Source organism: Rutidosis leptorrhynchoides, chromosome 6 (genome assembly GCF_046630445.1).
Source record: "Rutidosis leptorrhynchoides isolate AG116_Rl617_1_P2 chromosome 6, CSIRO_AGI_Rlap_v1, whole genome shotgun sequence".
Taxonomy (NCBI): domain Eukaryota; kingdom Viridiplantae; phylum Streptophyta; class Magnoliopsida; order Asterales; family Asteraceae; genus Rutidosis; species Rutidosis leptorrhynchoides.
In genome coordinates, this window is record NC_092338.1 from 34,108,389 (window position 1) to 34,135,042 (window position 26,654).

At 33.2% G+C, this 26,654-nt stretch overlaps 1 protein-coding gene and 1 pseudogene across 1 annotated transcript; both read left to right on the forward strand.

Annotated features, from left to right (window-relative positions):
* The first annotated feature begins 10,508 nt into the window (after positions 1-10,508).
* LOC139851980 (delta(12)-fatty-acid desaturase FAD2-like) lies at positions 10,509-12,051 on the forward strand. Its single transcript, XM_071841184.1, has one exon. The coding sequence runs from the start codon at positions 10,573-10,575 to the stop codon at positions 11,710-11,712; it is 1,140 nt and encodes a 379-aa protein (XP_071697285.1). The 5' UTR covers positions 10,509-10,572; the 3' UTR covers positions 11,713-12,051.
* Positions 12,052-18,163: 6,112 nt separating this feature from the next.
* LOC139855860 (peroxidase 43-like) overlaps positions 18,164-26,654 on the forward strand; it is a 30,852-nt pseudogene continuing 22,361 nt past the window's right edge.

A 26,654-nucleotide genomic window follows, 5' to 3' on the forward strand; every position in this document is an offset into this window, starting at 1 on the left:
AAACAACCGAGAAAATCATTCAAATCAGAGATAGGCTTAGGACGGCCCGAAGTCGTCAAAAGAGCTATACCGACAAACGACGCAACGATCTTGAATTTCAAGTCGGTGATCGCGTAATGTTAAAAGTTGCACCTTAGAAAGGTGTAATCCGTTTCGGGAAATGCGGGAAGCTAAATCCGCGGTATATCGGTCCTTTCGAAATCTTGGAGCGTGTAGGAACCGTTGCTTATCGTTTAGATCTTCCGCCTCAATTGAGCTCCGTTCATCCTACTTTCCATGTATCCAACTTGAAAAAGTGCCTTGCCGAACCCGATATCGTCATTCCTCTCGAGGAGCTTACCATTGATGACAAACTTCATTTCGTGGAGGAACCGGTTGAAATTGTGGACACCTCCGTCAAAACATTAAAACAAAGCCGAATTCCAATTGTCAAAGTCCGTTGGAACGCCAAAAGGGGACCCGAGTTTACTTGGGAAAGACAAGATCAAATGCAAAGGAAATATCCTCATCTATTCGCAAACTCGGAAATGCAAGGTCCAGAGGAAGAAACAACGACTGCTACGCCTACTTAAATTTCGGGACGAAATTTCTTTTAAGGAGTAGGCAATGTAACATCCCGTCTTTTTTCGTTTACTTTCCGTTTGTTCATTTTAAAGTCCGTTATATGTTTAAAACATCTCCCGTTGATACGCATTTTAAATTATCTCGTTTAGGTAATTCACGCACCCGAACGAAAGTTGAGGGACTAAACTTGACAATGGATCAAACCCTTGACTAGGTCAAAGGGTCAAACCCCTTTCATCCATTCATTTTCATCCTCATCTTTTACTACTTCCTTTTTCTCTCAAAGAACACCAACAAGAATCATCATCCAAATCCGAGCTAGCGGGTGTTTTGCAAAACAAATTACATTTTTGTAATCCTTGCAACTTCCTCTTCGATTCCATACCAATTTCATTACATTTGGGTAACTTTCTAAAATCACTAGATTTTGTGTTCTTGATGTTTTTAACTTATAAAGTTGTTAGTTAGTGTCTATGGCTCAAGTCTAACATGAATATATGAGTTATATGCTCGATCTCGTTGTTTTAGTGTAACTAGCATGAACATGAATAGTGTGTGTTTGATTTTGAGTTTTGGATGATTTAATGTTGTTGTTATGATAAAGTGTAAGTATTAAATGTGTTCCTAGTATCACTAGCTTCAATTTGATGTGTAGGTTGCTTTAGAAAACTTCATGAACTTGATTAGTGATTTTGGTGAAATTGGGTTAGGGTTTGATGAACGTGAAATGGACTTTTGATGCTTGGAATGACATGAAATGTTATTAGTAAGTATTAGGTTGTATTGTATGCTTGATTACCTTCGAGACAGCATATCATTCATGTAAATTGGTTGCCGAATCATTGATTTGCATTTATGAACTTGAATGCATTAAATGATTGAGCATTCAATGTGATTTTTGTTGTTGTAAAGGTAAATGTGATTGATGAAATGTGTTTAGATGTTTTCCTCGTCAAAATACATTTCCGATGATATAAGATACATGTTTTGGTTGTTTGCGGATCATAAAATGTGTTAGTTTGGTTTTTAGTTCGTGCACTTAGAAGTTTTCTGCATCAGACTTGAATACCAATCTGGACGCCGTCCAGATCCTTGGACGTCATCCCAGATTTCAAAGCTGGACGCCGTCCAGATATTTGGACGCCGTCCCAGCCTTCAAAGCTGGACGCCGTCCAGACAATCTGGACGCCGTCCAGATACACTGACAGGCTTCTGTCTTCGTTAGTCATTTTACGGGAAATGTTTGCTATGCTATGGACCTCCGATTCACATGTAACTTGTTCTAACATGCTCATATATGATTAAAAACCTCAGAAAAATAGTTCGGGACCCGACCCGAACGTGTTGACTTTTTCATTGACTTTGACCCGACCTAAGTTGACTTTTAATCAAACTTAACCAAATGTTTGTGCAATCGTTCTAACATGATTTTATACTTGTACCTTGCATGAAACATGACAATTTGATTCACATGCTATTATGATCGAGTCTTAACGAGCCATAGGACTAATTGAACACTTTGACCTATCGTGTTTACCGATATTGATATAAACCTATTTGTTTAGGTCAAGACTAGCATTGTTCTTTGCACACATTACTTGTTGAAGTACTTATTACTCGTGCACACAAGGTGAGATCATAGTCCCACTTTTACTCTTTTGCACTTACATTTGGGATGAGAAAACATAAACGTTTCTTTTTACTAAGTGAACACAAGTACAGGAAAACAAACATTCTACATATGAGTTTGAACAAAAATCCTCAATTCGATTATCATTAGTTACACTTGCCGGGTGTAAGCGAGAACTTATGTTATATGGCCATATGGGTTTGACAAACCCTCATTCAAATGGTTCGCTACCGTTTATGAATGAAATATATTTTCGAGAAACAGTGTATGTTCTAACACTATTGTGATGGGGTTCTATGGAAGGAATGTTAAGCATTGATAATTGGGTGCTCGTGAAACAAACTTTTGGAATGTATTACTATTACATCATTGTTGCAAATCTTGTGGTTCACTTGTACTTACTTACTTAAACCTATGATTTCACCAACGTTTTCGTTGACAGATTTCTATGTTTTTCTCAGGTCTTTGAACGTTTTGTGATACATGTTTCCGCTCATTACCTTGATACTTGCTTGGATGTCGAGTATACATGCATACGTGGAGCGTCTTTTGGCTACTTTAATATTGTGTCGCATATGTTTAAATTGTACTTTAAACTTTGTAATGTAACTAGTTGTCGAACTACCTTGTAAACCTTGAAACATCTTTACTTTTGAAATGAATGCGACATACTTTTGGTCAAACGTTGTTTTAAAGACTTATGACCACGTAACGGGACCTAAGTAGACAGCGCCGTCAATGACGACTTTGTTCGGGTTGCTACAAACTTATCAACAACTACATTGATCATTAAGCCTCTCCGAAAAATCACGATAATTATTCATTGAAACTCTATCAAGTACCCATATACAACTTGTAACAACAATTGTCATACCAACTACTGGGAATTAGCAAATCAGTATTTTGAATTTCATAGCAATTTTTCGCCAACAGTTATATATATACATATAACGTTTACCTTCAAGACTTACAGACTTCGAATGTGAAGTTTCTGAAAAACACCCTAAACTACGAACTAGTTCTCGAAATCTTGAAAAATACTGATGAAGCAGCAAAAACTGTAAACTACTTTAACAGTCAAAAGTTTGATGATAAAGAGTAGTGTGTTGGAAAAGCACAGAAAAAGAGAAAATTTGGTACTGAAAACGAATTGAGCAAACCATGAAGGAGGCTGTGGACAAATCACAAAGACTAAACCTACCTTCAAAGAATCCAAATGATTCAGTGTCTGCTGAAGTCATTAACGAATACCTTGCTCCTGACTCTAAACCTTTATGAACAAGTCTTCTTCATCATCCTTCAATAATAGAAATTCTAAGATATCGTCGTATCTTTCATTATAAATATCTTCGATATTCCTGAAGATATTTTCACAACTATTCTTATCTGAAATCATTTATCTCTTTGCGCTATCTGTATTACATCATGCAAGAAACTATTTTAGTTTCAAAAATCTGAAAATTTCAAAAAAATTGATGTTTGAAATAATGTTGGGAATTGAAGCATGAGTTAGTATAATATAATGACACTTGATCAACGTGATTATATTACAGTAAGTCATGCTGAGTTTCTAATGGAACGTGATAAAGGTTCACAGATCATACCGTCATCATGTGCCATGTTACACGACTCTTACATTCTACCCAATCTCCAAACATATTAAGAACATATCTTCATGATAGTTCTATCTTTCCAGATATTCTAGTAATTTGACAAATCAAGATCGTGCCATTACGATTACCTTCTTAGAACATTAACTATGTTCATCTAAAACTCCATACCTACGAATTCTGGACCATTATTCGCTTGACTTGAAGTCGGGAAGGAAAAATAAAAGCATGAAGCTCCAAAATATAATGAAGAATAAAAAGCCCGATAAAAACCCCGAAATTACAAACTGTGTATATCAATGCGTATAGCAATATAAAGACACGGGAGAATGAAAAACACTATAACCCCAAGGTAATAGTAGAAGAAAATAACCTCCTCTGGTGGCAGATGAAAAAAGAAGAATGAAGGATACGATAGCCAAGAAAATATCAAGAATCAGAACTGGCTTAAGCATTTTCAAAATCTATTAGGAAGTATGAAATAAGGAAGAAGCTTATAGGAGTGGTGAAAATAAATGAAACGAAAGAGGTCAATTTATAATAAAATATCAGACATAGCAATCGAGGCAGATTACGCATTTAATTAAAGAAGATCTTAATCTCCTTAATTTCCGAAGAATCAAATCTTATTTAGATTATGAAGATTTTCTATTCCTTAAATTACGGAAATCAATCGTTAATATGTCAAGAGTTAAGACAAATCTCTATTGTTCATTTCACTCTTTTACGATAACTTCTCTCATACGCTTCGAATAATCGGATTGTTTTATCCATATTATTCAACGGTGATAAAACTCTATTTATCAACACATATACGTCATGAAAACATTTTTATTGTTAGTCATGATGACCTCACTCAAATTTCGGGACGAAATTTCTTTAACGTGTAGGTACTGTGATGACCCGGAAATTTCTGACCAAATTTAAACTTAATCTTTGTATGATTAACATTTCCGACACGATAAGCAAAGTCTGTAAAACTGAATCTCAAAATTTTTGAACTACTTTCATATATTCAAATACCTTTCGGTTATTCTTGACGATTCGCGAACAATTATATGTATATAGATACATATATATATACTATAACTTGAAAACGTAACAATGTATTAATTGTTTGATACCGTACATTAAACTTATTGGTTTAAATATTTATTTGAATATATATGATAAGTTGGAATATTAATTATATGAATAACTTGCGACGTATATTTAAAACGTGTTTATGAATGTTGAAAATATATATTAACTTGGTCATAAAACGATTTGTTATTATATATATATATATTAACAAATAGCGAGACAATGATTTATAGAAGTAAATGATCAAAACACTCGAAAGTTTAAGATACACTTTGAATGATATAGTTTATTGATAATTTAAGACTATATTTTCACAAAGGTACGAGTCACAAAACGTAAATTGCGATTTTTCTAAGCGTACGAAAATGCGTTCGAGAAACCAGAACCGGGACATAAGTCGAGTGACAACGTACGAGTCATCGGAACGAAAATTACAAGTCAACTATGCACATGAATTTACTATAATATATAATTAATTATTTAAATTATATATATTATATATATTATAAAATAATATGTCGACAAACAAGAAAACAAAAACATTTTGAGCTGGATCAGGCGGCCATGCAATCGCATGGAAAATAAACTAAAAACCCATGCGATCGCATGGGCATCAGATTCCAAAAAGTTGCCTATAAAAGTCCAGTTTCTGCTCGAGTTTTGTTTACACATACTACTCCTTCTTTAATATTATTATTATTATTTATTATTTATATTGATATTATTAATATTATTAATATTATTATTATTATTATTATTATTATTATTATTATTATTATTAAGATTATTATTATTATTTATTTTATTATTATTAGTAGTATTATTATTATTACTAATTATATCACTTAAAATACTACGACGAGGTCATGAGCGTGTCACTTTCAAAATGGGTTTTCAAGTGGGATAGAGCTAAAGAAACTATGGGTTATTACTAAGGAGGTTTTGAGTATTGTTCAAGTGTTTTGCTCGTGAGTCAAACTAGTATTTATCATCTCCGTTGCGTCTACGTACTTTTCTACAATATTGAATCACAATATTGATACGTAAGCATTTATATCTTATCTATTATATATTAATAGTGTATCCCTGACTAGTGCTCGAGTATATAGGATTATGCATGCTAGTACGATTAATTTTGTCGTTAAATAGTTTATAATAGATCACGAATTTAATACATATATTACTGATATAAGGTATATGATATGCATGTTTTTGGAAAGCTGACGAAAAATCAATAACTTTTCATTTAGAGATCGCGTAATTTCGATGAACGAATTAAAAGATATGGACAATTGAATTATGATTAACATTAATTGAAATTGCTTTTTAATCTGCAATTGATATTTAAACAACTTGTTTATAAGATTGATAATTTGGATTTTCAAATATTACTAATCGAGTAAATGAATTTCTATATAAGGCACGTCTCGATTTGTTGAACAATTGTCAAAATTGACTGTTTTATCATATTTTAAAGCTTTATAAAACTATAGTCTAATTATTCAAGAATTGGGAAACCCTGTGAAATGTTAAACTATTTTCAATTACCATGATAATTCAAACTATAGTATAGATTTTAAAAGATCATATTGGGTCAGGTTGACTTTTTGAAATGACTTTTGATAACTTTTGTATGTCAATATCGAGCATTAGGATTGTGATACACTATGACCCAACCTAGCTTATTAGACATGTATTGATCAACATATGTTCTATAGGTTGAGATCTACGGTTAATTTTGCATTCCGAGTTTCGGTCACTTTTTGGTAAATGACCTTATGTGCTGCTAAGGTGAGTTTTATTTGCTCCCTTTTTAATTGCTTTTGCAATCTATATTTTTGGGCTGAGAATACATGCACTTTATTTTAAATGCAATGGATACAAGTACATACTAAATTCTACACCTAGTTTGAACCGAAAATCCCTTAGCTTTGGTAACCAGTAACTGTCGGTTATAAGAACTGGTGGGCGCGAGTAGTAGTATATGGATCCATAGGGTGTGATATCCCCGTCCGAGCTAGAGCACTAGCCTTTTAACGGACGTATGCTATTTGAGAAGCGTACACGTTGGTTTGCGTGTATTATTAAGATGATTATACAAAGGGTATAAAATATATATACGTTAAGTTTAGTTACCAGGGTGCTCAATTTCGTAGAATATTTTAATAAACGTTTCTGGATGGAACAGCTGAAATCTTGTGATCCACTTTTATATACAGATTATGAGCAACATTAAAACTATGAACTCACCAACCTTTGTGTTGACACTTTTAAACATGTTTATTCTCAGGTTTCTAGAAGTCTTTCGCTGTTTGCTTATACGTTATACAAGCTATGTGCATGGAGTCATAGATGCTTTATTCAAGAAAACTTTGCATTCACAAAATCATCACCATGCATCTTATTTTGACTGCATTGTCAACGGATGTAGTATTGTAAACTATTATATACGGTGATTGTCTATACGTAAAAATCATCAGACATCGAAAACCTTGGATTTATATATTCATTTATGGTGTGCCTTTTCAAAAGAATGCAATGTTTACAAAACGTATCATATAGAGGTCAAAACCTCACTATAAAATCAATGAATGATGTATTCGTCCAAAGGGATTTGGAAGGATCGTCACATGAGCACTCACGACAAACAACAGTGACCAACTAAATATACCTAAGTGGGTCAAATAATGTCTAACACAATGGTTCAGGTATAGTGTACCACAATCCTAATGCTCGAGAGCGACACGCAAAAGTCAACAAAACTCAACTAAAAAGTCAAAGGTCAAACCAAAAGGCAACTCATAAGTCAACTATGGTCAACATCACCAAACAATGTCAACACTCATAGTATAGTAGTATCATTTAATAACATGACTGTACTAGTAAAACGGTAGCGTTCGGTAGTGTTACTACTTGGTTTCACCCAACTAGTGCACAACACTTCTAACCACTACACAAACATTTATATACTAGGACAAAGTCAAACATCTAAGTCAAGGTCAAACTTCATAACAAGGCAAAATAACAAAATGTTATCTTCTACTTAATATCATATAATGTTTCACCGATCGACGATCACTTAGCATGTCATGATCATACACAAAGAGTCAGTCATATCTCATAGCACAAGAAGCACGTCATCGTGGTAATTTACAGATCCGTATTAGATCATTAGCTTTCTAAGAAGTCCTATCTCACTATTTAAGCATTTATAGAACTTAAGATATAGCAATTTTCCTCAATAGTATTTTCAGCTTGCGCGGTCTGAGAAAAACACTTATAAAAAATAAAAAAAAATTCAAAATGATGCAAGTTCAATTGGAGAAGTTCAAGAACAAGTCAAAATACATTTTGTAAGTTTTTAAAGAGAAATGGTTTAGTCAATTTGTACAGTTTATTCGTGAAAGTTGAAACTGACAGATTTGACAACAAGAATGAGACATGTGTTTACAAGTAGCACATCTACCACATAACGATTCAAATCATGTTACCGCCAATTGAAGGGTCTTACTATACATGTAATTGAACAATTTCCATAAGATCTTGCCATCTCAACATACAAATTATCACAAGCACAAATCGAGCAAGCAAAGGTCAAATCAGTTTTTTCGTAAAACACGTTTTGTTCATAATATACAATCCATAAATTGAATACGCGCAAATTCTAAATGAAAAGTTATTGTCTTTTTGAAAGGAACAAATTTATAAACATATTGAGACATGGTTTCAATTCCTATATTTCCCGAATGCCATAAATCAAACCCTAGTTTCATACCGAAATTCAATTAATCATAACTTTTGATCAGTAAATCGAAACATGCGATTTCTAAACAGAAAATTATTAATTTTTCGAGAGCAATACAACTATACACTTCTCATAAACAGAAAATAACATGTTAATATCAGTAGCAAACATATCAAATTCGAGATTTAACAACAATTCATCAAACAATCAGATTAACGATTAAAATCATGCATACAAACAAAGACTCGAGCACTAGAGTTAATTACACTATATATTATCAGAAATAAAAGATTAGGATTCTGAGATTTTTACTCAAATCAAACAGTTGAATGTAGTATTAAATAGAGGAGATCGAGTAGCACGCGATTATGTATCCGATTTGTGATCGGGTAATTATTCAAAGGTATAAGATGATGTTAATGGCCGGTGATGATGAAGATGTAGACTATAATCGTCGACTGGGAAGAGAGGGAAGAAAAATTGGGTTGTAGTGATTTTCTAATTAGGTTTAGGTTTAATTACCCTTAAATACCTAGCAACTATTAGCAAACGACACAACACCCCCTCCCTATGTATCAATCGCTGATCGAGTTTTGCAATATGGGGTACCCGGGAACTTTATGTTTTTACTCTATAACCACAAGCATATAAAACCTCATTAGTTAACGATCCCGAAAATGCTAAACCGTTAACGTCTCGAACAGTGGTCAGGTTTAAACGTATAAAACTAAGAATAAAAGTTCTTAACTAATAATAACTAAATAAATATTAAAAATAACATTTATTTAAAATTTTAATAACACATAAATGTTATTTCCTCAAATGGGACTTAAAAGTCGGTTAACGGTCGTCAAGCTTCATGTATCACGAAGAATAGAAATTCTTGTTATAAAAGTTGTTGGCACGTAAATATTACAAATAATATTTATAAATAAATGGAACATAAAGAAGTTAGCTAATTCACGTATAACACAAAAGTCAAAATAATGCTCGTTAAAGAATTAACAGAAATAGTTAACGAAAAAAGGAGGGTCGTTACACAAATTGGTAAAGTTGAAACCGTGTGGTTGAATAGGGTTAAAAAATTCACCTTTATATGGTTGCAAGATAATGGAGTTTAGGGTCTGGTGGGATTTGAATTATAATTTTTATGTTTATGTTCGTGCACTTCCAGATTTGTGGTGGTGTTATTTTGTGATGAAATGTATTTTAGTTAGGGTAAAATCTAGATATGCAGGTGTGTTTGTGTATTTATTATTTGAATATAATTTTGTGTTTATGTTTTGGATAGGTTTGTGTTTATGTCAATTACTTAATTTATGTTGAATTATAGTGTTATTGCCGTTAATGTAATCACAAACAAAAAGAAATATAGGAGACATGAGAAAAACAAAGAAGAAAAACAAAGAAGAAAAGAAAGAAGGGTTGAGTTACAGGTTACTCAATAAGAAAGAAAAAGAAAATGAGCTAAAAAGACGAAAATACCCTCATGTTCATGTCATGTGTCGCAAGTTAATGGAGAAAATTATCGACCTTCAAATGGCTTGTCTATCCAGAACGAAAATGCAAACTTCGGGACTATTCAGTTAAAAAATCAAGTTTGAACAATCTGTATGTTTTTTTTTTTTATAGCAAACCAGAAAGACTATCCATATATTTCTGTCATAAATTTGTTATGTTTCATATAATAAACATAAACTATTAAAAATAGAAATACAAGGAAAATACATAAATAAAAGTCTACAACCACCCCAAATTTGGAACTTTATTCTCTTAGTCTTATTATACATACTCAAGGCAGTAAACAAAGGCGGCTACATAACACGTACTTAACTCTATCTATATGAACACACTTGAACATCCAAAACCACAAACTCGATCAACTACTCACCTTAATTTCCCTTGTTTCTAATCAAACAAGTGACTTTAGTTTCTTAAACATGGGGACTGCAACTGCTGGTTATTCCAATCCTACTGATCAAGTTATGATCAAAAGAGCCCCAACATCAAAACCACCATTTACATTAGCAGATATCAAAAAAGCCATACCACCACATTGTTTCGAAAGATCCACAATCAAATCCTTTTCGTATCTAATCGCCGACTTAACAGCTGCCTCGATCTTCTACTACGTCGCCACAACTTATATCCCACAACTTCCTCAACCACTTTATTACATCGCTTGGCCCGTTTACTGGTTCGTTCAAGGTTGTGTGTTCATGGGACTTTGGCTTATAGCTCATGAATGTGGTCATCATGCTTTTAGTGACAATATGTTGCTAGAGGATACTATAGGGTTAATTCTACACTCATTCCTTTTAACCCCTTATTTTTCGTGGAAAATAAGCCATCGTAGACATCATGCGAACACGGGGTCTCTTGAACATGATGAAGTTTATGTCCCGAAAACAAGATCACAACTTGGTGAATGGTGGTTTTACTTCGACAACCCTATTGGTCGAATTTTGAGTCTTGTTGTTAAACTTACTCTTGGATGGTACATTTATTTGTCCATAAATGCAGCTGGACGACCTTATGATAAATTTGCAAGCCATTATGATCCTAGAAGCCCGATTTTTTCAGATAATGAGCGAATCTTGATTCTCATTTCTGATATCGGGCTTCTGATATTTTCGTACTTGATGTACAATATGGGATTGATTCAAGGTTTCGGTTGGGTTTTTTGTGTCTATGGTGGTGCAATGATGGTGATGAATGCGTTTCTTGTGACGATTACATATCTTCATCATACTCATTCATCATTACCTCATTATGATGACTCCGAATGGAATTGGATGAAAGGTGCATTTTCGACTATTGATAGGGATTATGGAGTTCTAAACAAGGTGTTTCATAACATTACTGATACACATGTGTTGCACCATTTGTTTTCGTACATTCCTCATTATCATGCCATGGAAGCTACTAAAGCGATTAGGCCGATTATTGGTGAGTATTATCAAAGTGATAGCACTCCGTTTTTCGTGGCGCTATGGAGAGAATCAATGAATTGTTTGTTCATTGAGGCTGATGAAAGTAATGAAAAGAACAAAGGTATCTACTGGTACAAAAGTGAGTGATGAACAAAGACTAAAATTAGAAGCCATGAAGATATTTAGAAACTATGATTATTATTATTTTATATTTATATTTATATTATTTCGATAAAGTAATGTGTCACTACAAAAGATGTAAGCTTTGGGCCTATGGTCATCTGAAAAATGACAATATATTATGTCAATTTGATAGGCTCGCTGACTATGTCAAATGGGTAAGAAGAAAGGCCCAATAAACTCTTCAATTATGGGCCTATAGTCCTGGATCTTTTCCTTCAAGGTTTTACTTCTTGTTTTTTAATTAATTTCATTGTTTTGTTTTCGTTTACTAGATACGTACTTTGGTGATAGTTTTGACGTTAATACATGCTCTTCCCAGTAATAAAATTGTGCATTTTGTCGCACATAACATCATTTTTTTTTTGGGATGATTCTCACACACACTTTTTTTTATCCTCACACACCTATTTTAACCTTTTACTCTTCTAATAATACTCGATTGGTGTGTGAGGATCAAAAAAGTGTGTGCGAGAATCATCCCTTTTTTTTTCCTTTCTTTATTAACTTTTTTAATCATATGGCCAAAATTGATTTAAGTTGTTAATTAAGAGGCCAATAAAACTAGCTAGCAAACTTCGATCTTGTGTGTACATGCATTGCTCATTACTGATTCAATCTTCGAAAACATTTAGAAGAACTTGTGGGGTCCTACTTAACACGAAAAGAGACGTTATACCATCCACAATCAGTCAATCACCCATAAACTACCCATGATTTACGCGTTTTGTTTCATACTCTGGATCAACTCTCACATGTGATCGCGGTGTTATTCATCATATGCTAAAAGGACGTACCTCGGTTTGGCTATATTTTGTTAGAAACCTTACTTTTCCAATGCACCGTGTTTTGGAAATGGATTAACAAATGACGCAACAAAAGTTCCTATTTTTATTATGTTTCGGTGCCAAGATGTTTCGATTTTGTTAATAACTAGTTTTCGAACCCTCGCTTCGCGCCGGGGTTCGGTTTTCAATGTATTTTATTGTGTTTAGTTTGTAAAATTATTTTGTGGCTAACGATCATATCGTTGAAGCGCAACTCGAGTCGAACTAAAAGGTATAACCCGTCAAAGATTTAAATGTTATTTTATATTAACAATATATGTGCATCTCCGCGTTTCGCTATGGAATTGTTGACTTTTAAAAATTTAACGCAATTAAGTCGTTATCTTATATTAACATTTCGTATGATTTAAGACTAGAAGATTTACTGAGATATATCCAAAAAATCACTAAATAATTAAAAAATAATAATAAGACCCATATGTGTTTGTTGTTAATAGATGAAAAATAGTTACGGAGCCTGCGAGTGAAAAATCAACGTGTATGAAAAGTACCCCAAATATTTAGCGTTTTTTAAAAAGTGTCCGTTTTGCGTATAGTTAGTGATATTGTGTTCGTAAAATTATTTCGAGTTTAACGATGTTGTCGGGAAAATTTAACTCGTTGCGAGCGAGAAGATATGACTCGTTGAGTATTTGAGTGGAGTTTATTTAAGATTTTTTATGAAATGTTGACTTGACACTTTACCCCTCTGTTTTGGGGGTCGATTTTAATTTTTGAACAAAGTGTGGGGGTGTTTGTGGTGAAATGGAATTTAGTTTAAAGGGGGAAAAAAATGTGAAAAGTCGAAAATACCCTCGAAACTATTCATAATTTTTGTCTAATAGATAAAGATAATGATAATAATAATAATAATAATAATAATAATAATAATAATAATAATAATAATAATAATAATATTAAATTATTAATACATGAACTGGAGTAATAACACTACTGAACGCTTTAAAAAAATACCCATAAATAAATATAAGTATACCAAAATGAACACCAATTCCAAATTAACGGGTACTAATCTTACTTACAAAACTTAATCAGAATACAATAAGTAAGCTAGGTATGATCCTCTATGTCACCATTTCATTGTTCATTATCTCATATAATACAATGGTAAAAACTTTTGGGAGTTGCCCCTAGTGGCGGATGTAAGTATTGGATGGAGAAAATTATTAAGCATTCGGGATACGATACGCTCATATATCATTTCACAGATTGGAGATGGTAATTCAGTGTCTGCTTGGCATGATAATTGGTCGGATTATGGGCCGATTGAGATATCTAATCGTGATATCCATTTGGGTTTGAACAACGTTGCACTGTTCGCGAGTTAATTGAGAAGTGTAATGGTCATTGGCCTCCTGAATGGCTCTCTCGCTACCCAGGTTTGAATAATATTCAGATGCCTACTCTTGTTCCGCGTCCGCGTCCAGATGTTCTCAAATGGCGCGATTGTGAAGGAAACTTGACGGATTTTTCTGTTAGTAACGTGTGGAATTCTATTCGAGATAGGTCGACCAAGGTGCCATGGTTTCCGGTAGTGTGGTTTACCCATTGTATCGCTAGACATTCATTTATGCTACGGTTAGTGATGGGCGAAAACTTAAAAACGCAAGACAAGCTTCGTCAATGGGAGATGGGTGACGGTGATCCGGTCGTTTGCAGATCCGGTCGTTTGCCCTCTCTGTAAGATGGAACCAGATTCCCATAATCACTTGTTTTTCACCTGTCCATTTTCGTCTAAGGTATGGGATGAAATGAGAAGCCATATCGATTACGCTATCACAGGCTCTTGCTGGAAGGATTTCTTGGATGTTATCTTGCCTACTGCTACAAGGAAAATTGCGAAATGTATTGTAGCGAAATTGCTTTTCTCAGCGGCTATTTATTTCATTTGGCAAGAGCGGAATTGTAGATATTTCAAAGGCAGAAAGAGGTCTCATGGGAAGCTGGTTGAGGTGATTATGTCAACTGTGAGGTTGAAGCTTCTATCTATTAAATGGAAGAATACCGTTCAAGCTAAGCATATGAAAGACAAGTGGAAGATCCCATAATTTAGTTGTGTTTGCTTTGCTTTTGAGGTGATGTTGTTTTTTGGTTATGAGGGTAGGCTGAGGCCGGGCTGTAAGTTAGTGTGGTGTCACTAAATTTTCCTTTTGTATTAAAAGTTTGATTCATTTATAAAACTTCACCGGGTAATATAACCTTTACCCAAAAAAAAAATATATATAATCTACAAAAGTAAATAAGTCATGACGTGTAAATGTGTTATACTTCTTACTCTGTAACCCAATAATATAGAAATATAGATATGAATATGAATATGAATATGAATGTAGATATTATTATTATTATTATTATTATTATTATTATTATTATTATTATTATTATTATTATTATTATTATACTATACTATATATCTAGATAGTCCAAATAAATAGTACTATTTGGACTATCTCAATCTTACACTAAAGATCTCAAACTTTATCCAACGTACGAATCGGCCCCCTCCCTAATTTTACTAAAAAACCCCACACCCTCGAGAAAAAAAAAAAAAAAAAACACCCCCAACCTGTGACGATCGCTCCAAATCCATATGGACGAACACGTCATTCATTGATTCCATTGCGAGGTATTTGACCTCTATATGATACGTTTTGTAAACATTGCATTCTTTTGAAAAGGCATACCATAAATGAATATTTAATTCCAAGGTTTTCGACATCTGATGATTTCTACATATAGACAACCACCGTAAATAATAGTTTACAATAATACTTCCGTTGACAATGCAGTCAAAATAGATACATGATGATGGTTTTGTGAATGCAACGTTTTCTTGAATAAAGCATGCAAGACTCCATGCACATAGCTTGTATAACATGTAAACAAACAGCGGAAGACTTCTAGGGAACCTGAGAATAAACATGCTAACAAGTGTCAACACAAAGGTTGGTGAGTTCATAGTTTTAGTGTTTCGCATAATCTGTAAATAAAAGTGGATTACAAGATTTCAGTTGTTTCATCCAGAAACGTTTATCAAAATATTCTACGAAATTGAGCACCCTGGTAACTAAACTTAACGTATATATAATTTATACCCTTTGTATAATCATCTTAATAATACACGCAAACCAACGTGTACGCTTCTCAAATAGCATACGTCCGTTAAAAGGCTAGTGCTCTAGCTCGGACGGGGATGTCAAGCCCTATGGATCCATATACTACTACTCGCGCCCACCAGTTCTTATAACTGGCAGCTACTAGTTACCAAAGCTAAGGGATTTTCGGTTCAAACTCAGTGTAGAATTTAGTATGTACTTGTATCCATTGCGTTTAAAATAAAGTGCATGTATTCTCAGCCCAAAAATATATATTGCAAAAGCAATTAAAAAGGGAGCAAATGAAACTCACGCATATAAATATTGTATATCGTTTAATAAAGCATTTGCATGTATTCTCAGTCCAAAAATATTTAAAGTATTTAAAAAGGGATACTATAAACTCACTGTTTAATATTGATATACAATATTGTAGAAAAGCACGTAGACGCATCGGAGATGATAAACACGAGATTTGCTTCACAAAAATACCCCCGAACATTACCCATAACCTCCTTGGTAATAACCCATATTTTCCTTAGCTCTAGCTCGCTTGGAACTCGTTTTGAAAATTACTTGGACAGCACTCCGTCGTAATATTTTATGTACATTATTATTTTTGTATCGCAAAAATAATAACACTAATAATAAAAATAATAAGATTAATAATAATCTTAATAATAATAATAATAATAATAATAATAATAATAATAATAATAATAAATATTATACGGAGTAATATATGTGAAAAAAAATGGAACGAATTCGACTGAATTTATAGATGTTTTCTGGATCCAGCCTCCATGCGATCGCATGGAGTTTCTTTGGTATGCTCATGCGATCGCATGAGCTTAAATGACAGCTCACATTTGATTTGTTTTGTAGTTCGTCGACATAATTAAATATTAATATAATATATATAATTTATATAATTAATTATATATTATATTAAATTCACGTGCATAGTTGATTTGTAATTTTCGTTCCGATAAGTCGTACGTCATCACTCGACTTATATCCCGGTTCCGGTTTCTCGAACGCATTTTTGTACGCTTAGAAAACTAGTACTTTTCGTTTTGTGACTCGTACCTTTGTCACAATATAACTTAAATTATCCCTAAATTATATCACTCAAATTATAACTTATACATTTGAGTGTTTTGGTCATTTACTGTAGCAATTCACTGTAGCAAAGTCAATTTCACTGTAGCAAATAGTGATTTTCGAAAACACTGTAGCATTTTGAGTAATGTGGCAATTTGAAAACACTGTAGCAAATTAGTGTTTTACTGGTTCATCTTAAACGTTTTAGTTAACTTATCTAAATATCAATCGAATCAATAATCGAATGTTATTATCGTTTACTAAATAACTTGAAATCATATATATTCAAATAGATATATAAACCAATAAGTTTAATGTACGGTATCATGCAATTAAAACTTTGTTACATTTTCAAGTTATAGTATATATATGTATCTATTTACATATAATGGTTCGCGAATCGTTGAGAATAACCGAAAGGTATTTGAATAGTTCAAAAATTTTGAGATTCAGTTTTACAGACTTTGCTTATCGTGTCGAAAATGTTGATCATACAAAGATTAAGTTTAAATTTGATCAGAAATTTCCGGGTCATCACACAACCCTACTCCCTTACCCCGACCCGACCCGACTCGCCTTCCCATTATTATAACAATAATAATATTATATAATATATTTCGTCATTTCACCTTTTTTTTATTTTTTTTATTTTTTTTTGTTTTCACTTTTTTTTCCCTTTTTTAAAAAAAACTCCCCAAACTTTGTTCAAAAATTAAAACCGGCCCCACAAACAGGGAGTAAAGTGTTAAATAATCATTTTCATAAAAAATCTTAACTAAACTTCATCCAAATATTCAACGGGTCATATCTTCTCGCTCGCAACGAGTTAAATTTTTCCGACACCATCGTTAAACTCGAAATAATTTTAGGAACACAATGTCACTAACTATACGCAAAATGGACTCTTTTTAAAAAATGTAAATATTCGAGGTACTTTTCATACACGTCAATTTTGCGTTAAATTTATAAAAGTCGACAATCCATAGCGAAACGCAGAGATGCACATATATTGTTAATTTAAAATAACATTTAAATTTTTTACGGATTATAACTTTTAGTTCGACTCGAGTTGCGCTTCAACGACATCATCGTTAGCCACAAAATAATTTTACAAACTATAAAATACATTGAAAACTGAACCCCGGCGCGAAGCGAGGGTTCGTAAACTAGTTAGCATTAAAGCACGTCAAAACAAATAAAAAAATTAAAGTTGTATAATACGGAGTATATGAAAACAATATATAAATACTATCCAGCAGATTGTATATTTGTATTCTGTTGGCAAAAGCTTAAATGCTAATTTACTCTTCTCTGCCACCATAACCATATCATCACCATTAACATATTTCTCTTTTTAAATATTTCTTCAAAATGATGAAGATGAGAATGGTGGTGGTATTGTTTATGATCATATTATTCGAATTGTTTATCGGGTTTTCAGAAGCCGAACTTCGAGTAGGATTTTATAGTAAGTTGTGTCCAAATGCAGAATCTGTTGTTACTAAAATCGTGAGAGATGCAGCCAGGTCTAATCCTCAAATTCCTGCTATATTACTCAGGCTTCACTTTCATGATTGTTTCGTTGAGGTTCGTTTTTAATCTATCTATATGTTTATTATTAAAACGGTTCATTTGCTTATTGCATACGGTTTGAAATGGAAATTTACAGGGGTGTGACGGGTCGATTTTGATAGACAACGGAGAAAAATCGGAGAGAACGGCATTTGGGCATCAAGGGGTACAAGGATAGGATGTAATCGAAAATGCAAAAGCAAATTTGGAAAGCATGTGTCCTGGTGTTGTTTCTTGTGCGGATATTGTTGCTATGGCTGCAAGAGATGCTGTTGCTGTTGTAAGTAATACTTAATAAAGAGTAAAAAATCGCAAGGTGTTTGTGCATTGGTGGTACCTAAAAGGCAGTCGCTACCATAAGGCATGCCTTGACTCCGCTCGATGGGGTCAGACTTGATTTCTCATAAGGGAGGTCAGGGGTTCGATTTCCATGTGCTACAAAAATAATTCCGTTGTAGTTACCCGTCCATTTCACGCATCGGAGATTTCGGACGGGTATGCGTTTGAGCCTCATCAGAGGGGTTTTTATCACACGCGATGCCCGTATGGATTCTTCGTGGGCGTTTATTTCTGAGGGGCGGTAGAACTGTATTGGTTCGTCTAGGGAAATGATCGGTGAGTGAGTACGGACGTCGCGTTTGACCCCGTCAGTGACTCCTGACAGTCGTTAATAATAATAATAATAATAATAATAATAATAATAATAATAATAATAATAATAATAATAATAATAATAATAATAATAATAAAGAGTACAAAAGAAATGTTTTTTACATTGGTTTTATTGTTGATGATGGTAATTATATTTTTTTGACAGAGTCATGGGCCTAATTACCAAATTGAAACTGGGAGAAAAGATGGTTTAGTGTCAGATGTGGATTTGGCTGCAAGAATGCCTGATGTTACAGAATCAATTCAAGTTTTGAAGCAAAAGTTTATTGAAAAAGGCCTTAATGAGAAAGACCTTGTGGTTCTTAGTGGTAATTTTCTGTTTAACTTTTTCAGTTTTCTATCTTTCTTCATGGTTATACAAGTGTACAACTACAATAACTGATTTACACACTACTAGAGTAGCTAATATTTTTTTTTTAAAGGTAAACTCACACACACCATTAACACGAATATTTACAACTACGAATATGTCTCAAGTGAGACTTGAACCCTCAACCTCTTGGTTGGAGGGCCACCACGATACCGTTGGGCCAAATGCCCTTTGTTTAGAGTAGCTAATATTACAAGAAAGCTCAAAGTACTATGAGGTGTAATCAATGGCCGAATTCAAATGAAAACTCAATGGGGGCTCCGAAAATATTTTCAAAGGTAATTATATTTTAAGTGCACTTTAAAGGTTGTTTATTTAAAAACAATCATAAATTTTTAAAAAATATGAAGTTATATCCTTAAATTTAGTGATGTTCTACACGTTTTAAAATATACATTCTATAAAAAAAAATTACACTAATGGGATTCTAGGACCCACACTGGCCACCGGGCCGGTATAATATGATATGATGTTAAATCTGTGAATATTAGTGTAACTAGAAGAAATTGATACATAAATTAAATAGATTTATATAAAAAAAAAAAAAAAAAAAAAGTGATATCAACATTAAGGAGAATTGAATAAAACATTGACAATAGCTAACTTCGTATTCTTAGAATAAAAGAAAACATATTGATCATCATAGTATTTACTACTTCTGTAAGTAAATTTACCAACTACCAACTGCACATTATTGATTCTCGAAATTGTTTGCTTTTGCAATAAATGAGAAAAAATTAAATATTTATAGATTTATTTCATCTTATAACAACATGTCTAATATTGATTGACTAAGTTCAGGAGGTCATATATACTAAAGTAGAAAGTAGATCTTTTTTTCTTTTTTTTCTTGAAAAGCAAGGAATTTTATTACTCACAACTTAAAATTTACAAGTACAATGTCTAAGATTACAATACGAGATAGGTTGCAAAATGGGCAACCAAACTACTAAACTAACACGAGAGATATGAGTGCGGATTACTCAACCAAGTAAGCCACTCGAATTTTTTCCCCTTTGAACGAAGAGAGATCCATTCGAAGGAATTAACTTGAATTTCATTAAGAGTAACTGAAGCACTCCACGAATTCCCACGAAACACTTTATTATTACGATTTTTCCAAATGTAATACACACTTATTCATTCGATTGCTTGCCAAATTTTCTTCCCGAATGTAGTCATTGGGGCGCCGGAATTGCCTCTTAGAATCTCGTTGAAGCTAAGATTCGAGAAAGCACCCAATCCCCACCAACTAAAAACCCGAGTCCAAATATCATGCGCATGAGAGCAAAAGACTACGGTATGATCCGTTGTTTCAAGGACATCATCACATAAAGGACATCGCACACTATGTAGGTCAATGCCTCTTTTATCCAACTCGATCCTCACCGGAAGCCTTTTCTTCATAAGTCGCCAAACGAAAACTTCAATCTTTTTTGGTACCGAATTATTGCGTATTGTCTCCCCCGAATTGTTACCCGATGCTGAAAGTTTTTCGTCACACAACTCCGACAGTTTCTTAATGGTGAATTGTTTACCGCCATCTAAGATCCATTTGCATCGATCCTTTTCCTCACCAATCTTTATACCCGAGATAAACTGTTCCAAATCTTCAAGATCCCCAATGCTATGGCCCATAGGTTGATGGGCCCAAGCCCATGTAAAACTGTTCGAGCTCCCCTCTGTTTCACGAATGGATACAACCGCTTGTTTAACTGTTTCCAAACGATACAACCGTGGAAAAGCATCACACAATTTATTATTCCCGATCCAAACCTCATGCCAAAACGATGTATCCGCCTCGTTCCCAATAACTTTAGCGAAAGAATTCTTGAATCCGATTCCCAAATCTTCAACGATGTTACCTTTAACAATAATATTATACCACGTGCCCAAGGATGGGAGGTAATTTAAATCACCATCCATCTCCAAGCCACCACACGAACCGTAAATGCTACGTATGACTCTAACCCAAAGAGCGTTGGTTTCAGTTTTAAACCTCCACCACCACTTTGAGAGTAGAGCTAAATTTTTACCCTTAAGAGACCCAATGTTTAACCCTCATTACCATACGAATTTAGGATAGTATCCCATTTAACCCAAGAAATTTTTGAACCCGATTCCGCCCCTCCTCAAAAAAACGTTCTCCTCACACTCTCAAGTAATTTTAACACACATTGTGGGGCACGATAAAGCGAGAAGAAATAAAATGGAAGACTCGAGAGGACCGATTTGATAAGAACTAATCTTCCTCCATATGACATCGATCGCATTTTTCAATTCGAAAGACGATTTTTTAATTTTTTCAACAACCGGGTTCCAGTCTTTTAGCTTTTTCATCCTACACCCAATCGGAAGTCCAAGATACGTGAACGAGATGGAGCCCACTTGACATCCGAATTGATTAGCAATCACGAGTAACTCATCATTTTTTACCCCAATACCATACAAACAACTTTTATTAAAATTCACCTTTAACCCGGAAGCAAGCTCAAAACATTTAAGAAGATTTTGAAGACTACGCCATTCGACCGACTATATTCCCCCAAGAAAATGGTGTCATCCTCATATTGAAGATGAGAGACGGAGACTTTATCTACCCCAATTTCAACACCCTTAAAAAGTCCCGAATTAAGCGCAACTTTAGTAAGAATATTAAGTCCTTCCGCCGCTAAAATAAATAAGAAAGGCGATAGCGGATCACCTTGCCTAATACCCCTTCCAAGAGAAAATTCATTCGTCGGAGAACCATCTACAAGAATGGAAATAGACGCCGTATTAAGGCACAATCGAATCCATTTACACCATTAAGAACCGAACCCCATACACATCATAACTTCTAACAAAAAAAAATTCAATTAATACAATCAAAAGCTTTTTCAAAATTCACTTTAAAAATGATACCTTTCTTTCTATTTGCTCGAAGGCAATCAATGTAGAAAATAGATCTTAAAGTACTGTATATATATATATATATATATATATATATATATATATATATATATATATATATAGAAAGTAGATCTTAAAGTACTGTATATATATATATATATATATATATATATATATATATATATATATATATATATATATATATATATATATATATATATATATACATACATACATATATAATGGTAGGATCAAGAGGGAAGTAACCAATTCTTCGTTTTTTTAAAAAAATTTGTTCACGAACATTATAGATTGGAGGAAAATATGAACATTTAATAAAGACACTTTGTGATAAATGTTTTTATTTTGGCGGGAAAACGCTCGAAGAAGTAATATATAACAATTATCGTATTTTTCGAGCGTATGTTGAGGTTTTAGATATTAGGGTTTAGATATTAGGGTTTATAGGGTTTAGATATTAGAGTTTAGAAATTTAGGGTTTAGGGTTTAGATTTAGGGTTCAGATTTAGGATTTAGATTGAGTTTTTAACACGAACGGTTTAGATTTTTAAGGTTTAGGGTTTAGGGTTTGGTGTTCTGGGTTTATGGAATAAACCCAAAACACCAAACCCTAAACCCTAAAACTCTAAATCGGGCTAAATTTTACTTCAAAAAACATGAAAAAAACGTTCACATTCTTCACGAACAATATTATCTTGAATGTTATTTTTGTCGATCGTTTTCCTGCCTAAATAAAAACATTCATCACGAAGTGTCTTTTCTAAATGTTCATATTTTCGTGTGATCTTGATGTCGAAAAAAAAAAATTCCAAAAAAAACGAAAAAAAACTTTTTTTGCTTCCCCCCGCTTCCTCCTGATTGGTTACTTCCCCATTGATCCTGCCTATATATATATATATATATATATATATATATATATATATATATATATATATATATATATATATATATATATATATATATATATATATATATATATATATAGCCCGTGTATAAAGTAATCCTTGTCAACATATTTAGGATTTAATCGTAATAAAATGTAATTTATATATTAAAGGACCATTGGTATAGCATATTGAAGTAACTAATTAATTTTAAAGTAGTGATTTAAAGTCCTATACAACTATACAAGTTTTGTTGCTTTTCATGTATATAAAAAAAAAAAAAGTGATTTCAAAGTCCTAAAATGAGACCGGCATTCGTGATATAATTATGTGTATTTACCATTGAAAATGGTAGTTAGTGATGGGAAAATAGGTCACAACGGGCAATCTACAAAGCGGAAACAAACCCGTTTGACAAGCATTTCTCGACCCGTATGAACCCGTGAGGAAGCTAACAAACAAGCTATATCAAAACCAACCCAAATCTGTTCCAAATCAGTAGCTAAACAATAATCAAGCACACACTAAAACACGAGACTTTTTACGTGAAAAACCCCTCAAAATCGAGAGTAAAAACCACGGGACTCGTAAGCCACTTAAATTCCACTATCATCAACAAAGAGAGCAATACAATAATCCTTCTCTAGATCAACTAGAGGCATACAACATCATCATACTCTTTGATGTTTCGCGAGGTGTATATAAAATACTATTAAATTTTACAAGAAATACTATTAAATACGATACAATTTTACACAAGATATTTATTTATTTAGAGAATGGATATACTTAAACCTTGCTACAACACTTATAGGCAGTGTACTTAATCGTACAGTAGTGTAGTTTTTAGTAAGTCCGGTTCGTTCCACAGGGAAATCTTTAAACAAAGCTTAACGCTATATTAGTTTACTTTTATAAAAATACAAATATATATATAAGTAATATTATTATTATAAAGGGGGTTTTTACCGTTTAATGACCGGTTTGTCGATTTTAAAACTTTAGTCGCAGTTAAAACCAAATGTAAAATATTAAAAATAAATACAAGACTTAAATTAAAGCGTAAAGTAAATAACGATAATGAAATTTCGAATAATAAAAGTGCGATAAAATAAACTTGCGATAATTAAAAAGTACGATAATTAAAAGTGCAATTAAATACAATAACAATAAAAATGCGATAATTAGAAGTGCAATTAAATATAAAATAAAGGAAATTAAATATGAAATAAAAGAATTATGCTTATTTAAACTTCCGTAATCATGATGTTTGACGTGTTGATTTTAGTTTTATGCCCATGGGTTAATTGTCCTTTGTCCTGGATTATTTAATATGTCCGTCTGGTTTTTGTCCATAACAGTCCATCAGTCATAAATATAAAGTGCGAGTGTCCTCGTCAAATTATCCTTATACCCGAAGTTAAATATTCCAACTAATTGGGGACTTAAACTATAACAAGATTTTAATACTTTGTTTGATAATTACACCAGAATGTCGACTGAGTGTAACCCAAGGTTTTAATATTTTGTTATCAATTATACCAAGTGTCCTTGTACATAATTTCACCCCTGTTTTAATTATTCTAGTGGCTATTAATCCATTCCCGTGTCCGGTTAAATGAACGATTATTCGTACATATAAATACCCCGCCCATCGTGTCCGATCGAGTGTATATGGTAATTTATAGAGACGCCCAATTGTAAATCTTTATATTAACACTAACAAACTATCATTTAGTTAAACAAATATAAAGCCCATTAATAGCCCATAGTCTAATTTTCACAAGTGTCGTTCTTTTGTCCAAACCCCAATTATGGTACAAAGCCCAATTACCCAATTTTAGTAATTAGCCCAACATCATGATTACTTCGGATTAAATAAGCATAATAATAACTTAGCTACGAGACATTAAATTAAAAAGGTTGAACATAACTTACAATGATTAAAAATAGCGTAGCGTTACACTGACAGAAATTCGACTTACACCCTTACAATATTCGCTAACATACCCTTATTATTAGGATTTAAAATTAAAATTAAAATATAAATTATATATATATTTTTACGTATATATTGAGAGAGAGATAGATATATGTTATGAAAAAAATGATCAGAATTCGGTTGGCTTTATAGGGAATTTCAGAATTTGGGGCTCCGCGACTCGCGGCCCTTTTTGCCTTCAAACTCCGCGAGTCGCGGAGTTTGTAAATACAGCTCACTCCAGTTTGGAGTCTTTCTTGCCGACGGTTTATTTTATTTATATAATATATAAATAATTATAAGAATTATTTAAATATTATATTATATTTATGTGCATAGTTGACTTGTAATTTTTAGTCCGTTGCGTCGAGCGTTGAGAGTTGACTCTGGTCCCGGTTCCGGATTTTCGAACGTCCTTGCGTACAATTTAATATCTTGTACTTTGCGTTTTGAATCTTGTACTCTTGTAATTTCAAGACGTTTCTTATCAATAATTGGAACCTCTTTGATTGTATTTTGTACTTTTGAGCTTTTTGGTCGTTTGCGTCTTCAATTCGTCGAATCTGTCTTTTGTCTTCACCTTTTATTATTTAAACGAATATCACTTTTAAATAGAACAATTGCAACTAAAAGCTTGTCTTTCTTGAGGAATAATGCTATGAAATATATGTTCGTTTTTAGCATTATCAAATATTCCCACACTTAAGCGTTGCTTGTCCTCAAGCAATATCGTCTTGAAATACTAGAATCACTTCTTTATTCTTCACACTTTGTACATCAGTGATTTCTATACGGCGGTATAAACAATGGTAGTAACAATATGGTTTACAGTCCCACATGACTATAAAAATTTAGATCCATTAAGGAAATTGGATCAATGAAAACATTTGATCTTTTGAAAATTAAATCTAGCTTTTACCTTAGATAAGTTTTTCGGAATAACCCTTCACCGGTATTTGCAAAATATTTGTGTGGGTTTGGTGGGTTTCAGATTTGAAAATTTTAGCTCAAAACTTGCGGTTTTGTGTCACCCACTTGCTAACCTTGTATTTGGAAAGCAACACGTCCAGTTTACTTGTCCCATATATTACCTTTCGGTAAACTACCGTCCGGTTGTAAAGGAAAGCGTTGAACAAGCAACTGTTAAGGCAGTGTCCCCTGACATGCTTTTAATTATGGTTTATAACGTGTCGGACGCAATTACTATCCTTGGTAGGAGCAATAGTAAAGCTCACCCTTATGATTTTTCGGTCTGGCACAAGGTCCTGTCTTTGACCAAGCTATGCAACCACCGTTCTTACGGTTGACACCCGATTTAGTTCAGGTGACCTAATGAATTCCAGGTGAATTCCTAGGATTTTACGTTCAATGGTAATGAACGCATTGAAAATAGGGTTTTCAGAAAACAAATCGGTTTGTAATTTTAATCAAAATATTTTCTCGTTCAAGCTCGAGTTTAGATATCATTGA

Bases quoted from the DNA above. Each gene is read 5' to 3' on its own strand.
- LOC139851980 (XM_071841184.1), top strand. From the start codon at position 10,573: ATGGGGACTGCAACTGCTGGTTATTCCAATCCTACTGATCAAGTTATG.